Raw genomic sequence first — 5293 nt, forward strand, 5'->3', positions numbered from 1 at the left:
AGCAACCAAAGATTACAGAGCATGGATTCATCCATCTGAGGTTTTTTTCTCTCCTGACATGGCCTGGAAAAGTTTATTCTCCTTGTGCAAAGCCATTGCCTGTTCTAAGAATAAATACAAACCTTTGGGCTATCAATAGGTCAACTCAAATGGGAAAAAAAACAAAATCAAGGAAAACAGAAGTCTAGTAGAGTATCCCTGATTCAGCATGTGATCAGATTACGGGCTGCCTTTCCCTAAAATGCTGACATCCCTTCACTCCGGACAACTTCAATGGCCCTCATGAACGCTCAGCCCCTCCCACGGGATTTAGGCACGTAAGAAATTATTGCACTTCCTCCACAGCAATTGATCACATTTCTAAATGATGTCTGGGGTAACAGGAGCCAGTCTTAACAGCCACCACTTTCTACTTCCAGCCTCCCCTGTCCCATCCCATTGAATTGCTGATGCTGGGCCAAAGCCAGGAGCCCAAGGGAAGAATATGGCCATACCCACGACATGCCCTGCCGACAGCTCCCCTGGAAACCCCATCCTCCTTTACGTACACTTGGGGCTGGGGTGCAGGGCTGGGACGTCGCTAGCCCCTCATATAAAGTGGGGGAGAGCCAAGGGGACGCCCACATGTCTGGTCGCTGCTGTGACGTCCCCACTTCAGCGGATTTCACAGCCTCCCTCCATTGCCTCCTTTTATTTATATTTTTCACAAGGGGTAATTTGCAAGTGGTTTGCATACAGAGGGTACCTCTCCTTGAATCACAGCGGGCAAAAGGCTGTGCAAGTGTTCCTGTGTTGCCCTGCTGGGTACAAGGGGACAGATTTTGTGCAGGTGTCCTCTCCCAGCCTGATCTACTATGGAAAAATCTGGCAGAACTAAAGTTCTGGCACTGGGGAATGACTTCCTTCATGTAATTAAGAGCAGCCTCAGGATCCCTGTGAGTTGCCCTTAGTTGCTAGTAGCTCGTGAACTGTGCCCCACCCCACTCTCCTCTAGTACCCACACAACTTCATCTGGCAAAATTATATCACAAAAGCACTACTAAAATGATAACAGCCCTGCAGAAGGGCTCTGGGAAGGAAGGCAGGCATTAGCCAACCAAGAAAGCAACAGCACAGGGGAAAAGGGATCTCATCTATATGGTCTCTCCTTCCTCGAGTAGCACGCGGCTAATGCTACCTGCAGCCTACACTGCTGCCTCGGCCCCAGCTGGGGTTGTGCTGCAGCTTCTGTCCATTATACAAATCTCATGACATCCCTCAGGTAGGTAGTCCTGCCTAGGGCAAACTAAGGAACACTGAAGGAAAAACTGGCTGCAGTTTTCCCTTTGCAAATGTTTGGGAAGAGCCCCAAACAGTGCCTGGTAGTTCACAAGGGGAGCCTGAAACCCAATAACAGTTCATTTTTTGATTAACATTTGTCTTTTTTTTATGTGATCTGCTTATGTTATTGGACTGACAGGTTTTTCTCATGTCTAAAACGGGCTCTTTTAGTAATATCCTTGTCTGGCAGCATCTGAACCCAAAAACCAGTACCACTGAAACTGGATGGCCCTGTCAGGCCACAAACAATCATATTTGCTAAAAATGTGGGGTTTTTTTTCTTCAACAAAATTTTGTACATGAGGAATTAAGTTACTGAAAGGCATTTGGATGTCGGAATGCTGAGACATATTGAAAAATAGTTATTATAAACAATGTCTTCTTTTTTATTAATAAAGGAGTAGAGAAAGCCACATTAGGAAAGTTTTTCAAAGAAACGACGTGGCAGATTAAAGGATACAGAAGGCCAGAGGAGTGAGTGTGGATACAGATATGTATAGCCAGAGGCTAGACATTAATCTACGTTAAGCTTCACAACTTTAGTGGTAGCATTTGTTATCACACACGCTAACGGAGTGGAGAAAGGAAGTTTGAGGTGGTTTGAGTACATGGTGCAAAATAAGGCCCAAAACTAAAGCAAGGGATGATCAGCGCTCCCCTGGAGCTCGGTGCTGCCAGCTGCTGAGCATCCGACCCCTGAAGAGCCCTCTGCGAGGAGAAGTCTGATACCCTACGCACTGCAATCAGCTGGGCTCCCCAGCCTGGTTTCAGTTGGGTCTGGATCAGGGTTTAAGTGCACATCTTAGTTTAAAACAAAAGCTTTTGTACTGCCCTGCACACAGCAAGATAATGTTTTGATGGAGTATACCAGTCATTTCGGATAATGTGTGCGAGGGCATATATATATCAAACAGCTTCTGGAAAACGTGAGAGCATCAGTGCCTTGAATTAGAAATTCAGATCTTTTCAGGAACAAAGGAGTACATGTACAATTGTTTCTTGAAAGGATCGATTGGGCATAACTTACTGTCTTTCCTCCAAAAGAAAACCTTTGATATAGAAGAACCTGAACATTTCAAAACTGAATATCTGGGGTTAAGCTATGGTTAATTTAATCATAAAAATTATATAGATCTTAATTAAGAGGTCTGTAAAGTACTTCAGCTTGTCGTTGAGTTTACGGCTGTATGTAATATCCTCCGAAAATCTTGTTCCAGTATCAGCTAACAAAACTGGCAAGTTTGTTTAGATTATTGTTCTGCTAGATAAGATAAAAGCTGCGATAACACTGCAGGGTGATCAGCCTGCTTGCAGATACGGACACCAGCTTACCCCGGAAGCTGCAGTCTGTGTGCTGGGAGAAGCGGTTTTGCTACAGTCGTCTGAGTTAGTAGAAGACGTGGATGTTGGAGTCATAGGAACCGCAGTAGTACTGTTACCTGAAAGATCGGGAAGTGGTATTAAAAACAAATATTTTCCAGCCAGGGGAAAAAAAAAAAAAATCTCTTGCAGCTCAACTGTCTTATCTTCTTATATTTACCAGAGCATGCCTTTGACTTATTTATGTTCTTAGGTTTTCGTTTCCGGGTCTGAATTCCTTCTTTTTTCATAGCAAGAGGTCGGGGAACCTGAAAAAATTAAATTTCCACATCGATCACAGAGTTTCATATCTTCTCTAATGCAAAAAAATTCAAAATATACTACAAGATCAGTGATGTTAAAAATACCTGTATAGCAAATAATTTTTTACTGTATCACCATAACAATTCAAAAAAAAAAATTTGTATTTTATTTGGGCAATGCAATGGGTTGTTTCAAGGGCAGTTTCAGTTGAATAAAGAAAGGGAAACTTTTTTTCTGATGCCAACTAAACAGTTTTTCCAAAACCTCAGCCAGTCCACAGATACACAGCACAATATTAGGTAAAAACAGTACTGTTTGGCCATGGGTCATATGAAATTAAATTGGACAGGGTATAACTGACCCCTAATTCCATATTCCAGCCAGTTAGGAATTATCTCCAGTGGCTGATCCTGGAAAGCATGTGAGGGGAAAAAATACTTCCCTTCCTGTGGACCAGGTACACAAACCAGATCATCACCAGTAAGTGTCTTAGGACAGAAACTTCAGGCCATAATTGACTTAGTATTTGTTCTTTCAAGCATTTCTGCCTGCGATACAGCTTCATAGCATCCAAATTTATATTTATAGGGCACATATGATCAAGAATTTAGCTTTGTGTTCTGTGTCATCACAACGATAATCATTACACAGTAAACACTGCCTTAAAACATATTTTAACTCAATGACAACACAAGTTTAGGGAATGACAATTCAGGCATGTGTTTACTATCATTATAGTGTTTAAACCTGTGATAGAATTTATTTTCTTGAGAATCAGATAGACCAAGTCCCAGTAACTCCTAATGCCCTCATTCTTCAAGCCCTTGTGCTTGACTGTAACTTAACCCACAGGGGCATAACAGGCTCCAAGTCTCACCCAAAACATAACTCCATCACATCCACAATAGAGATGTTTTCTTCCTCTACTATTGCCTAGCAAAGGCTGAAATGACATTTCAAGTTTTGCTGGCATAGCTATGGCTTGATTTACATTTGAAGTTTTGCTGGCATAGCTTCGTCTGTCCATGAAACACTGTCTTATTAAAGGTCTGGTTTAAATCCCAGTGGCAAGAACAACTCTGCCACTCATCCAGAGGCGGTTTCTTTGTACAAATCTGTCAGAAGAGCTACAACAGCAAACAACTTGATAAAACAACTTGATAAAATGGTAAAACGATTTTCTAATGCTGGGAATTTTGGGGTCATTTTATGCATTTTCTACACGTACATCCTTTTTTAACTCCACAGTCCAAACCATGAGTGGAGACTGTTAGCACCAACAGAAACATCGCCCCAGCTTGAGAAAGCCCTATGCCGCTCCCCAAAGCCACCAGACACCCGCCATCCCTTTCCCAAAGGATTATCGGAGCCAGTGGTGGGGAACCTCCTTCGTCAAAGTGGCCGCTTACCCCGTGGAGCTTCATGTAGAGGCCACAGGCGTTGCAGACGGGCTCACCCTCCGCGTTCCTGCGCCACAGGGTGGTGGTCGTGGTGTGGCAGTTGGCACACGACAAGCCCAGCCGTCGCGACGAGGGCTAGAGGCAAGCGTAGGCAAACATGGGCATAAACAGGCAGGCGGGAGATCTATGTCTTTATAGTTTATAAAAAGTACCTTAACACGCAGTGTGGAACAGTAGGAGGGTTGGGTTGGGTTTTTTTACACCACCTATCAGCAGCAGCCCAGAATTAAAACATGATTATCCTAATCTCAGAGACTGGAAAGCTGACGTGAAGAGGCACTGCGAGTCTGCAGTCGTGGCAGAGCCAAAATTAACACTTTGGGAGCTGCAGACCTGGGGACGTCTGGTCAGACCACCAGGCACTGGCTTTTCCTCCAGCAGGACAGCCAGGAACCACCTCCACTAGAGCTCCATCCAGCTGAGAAGCAAGCACATTGCTCCTGTGCTGCCCTGCCAGCCAGCTCATCGCCCTCTCCCCTGTGCAACGGTCGAAGAGACAGCTCTGCAGTTGCCACTGACAATCCCAACTCATCAGAAAAATCACTCTTTAATCACCTGCCCTTGTTGGCACCATGGCTGGGGAAAACTGTCCCGGGCATCCCAGCGGGAACACAGACAACAGCAGCATCTTTATAAAAAGATCTCGTTATCATCGCTCATTTTATCATTGGGCCAAAAGCAACGTGCCTCAGGAGCGTGTTTTACGGAGCAGAGCTTCCCCTCAGCCAGCAGAAAAGCTGGCGGGTGACAAGAAGGTCCCCACTGCAAACAAGGCATTTATGACACTCTTCCATGGAGTTTGGAGCCGAGGTGAAGCAACCTTGTATCAGAAACAACCGTATAACCCGGAGCTTTATGGCTGCAGGCTGTATATCATAAGTGAAGGCAGT

At 44.5% G+C, this 5293-nt stretch overlaps 1 protein-coding gene across 1 annotated transcript in view; it reads right to left on the reverse strand.

The window, feature by feature from the left end:
• The window catches only part of LOC104508853 (transcription factor GATA-6), a gene marked incomplete at its 5' end in the record, with an annotated part of 11073 nt that extends 6595 nt beyond the window's left edge, over nucleotides 1–4478 (reverse strand). The window contains 3 exons of the mRNA XM_010150600.1: nucleotides 2653–2759; nucleotides 2861–2948; nucleotides 4353–4478. Of these exons, the coding sequence (XP_010148902.1) occupies nucleotides 2653–2759; nucleotides 2861–2948; nucleotides 4353–4478 (321 nt within the window). The remainder of the gene's footprint in view (nucleotides 1–2652; nucleotides 2760–2860; nucleotides 2949–4352) is intronic.
• Between the last annotated feature and the right edge of the window lie 815 nt (nucleotides 4479–5293).

This window comes from Eurypyga helias, unplaced genomic scaffold (assembly GCF_000690775.1).
Source record: "Eurypyga helias isolate BGI_N326 unplaced genomic scaffold, ASM69077v1 scaffold16554, whole genome shotgun sequence".
NCBI lineage: Eukaryota > Metazoa > Chordata > Aves > Eurypygiformes > Eurypygidae > Eurypyga > Eurypyga helias.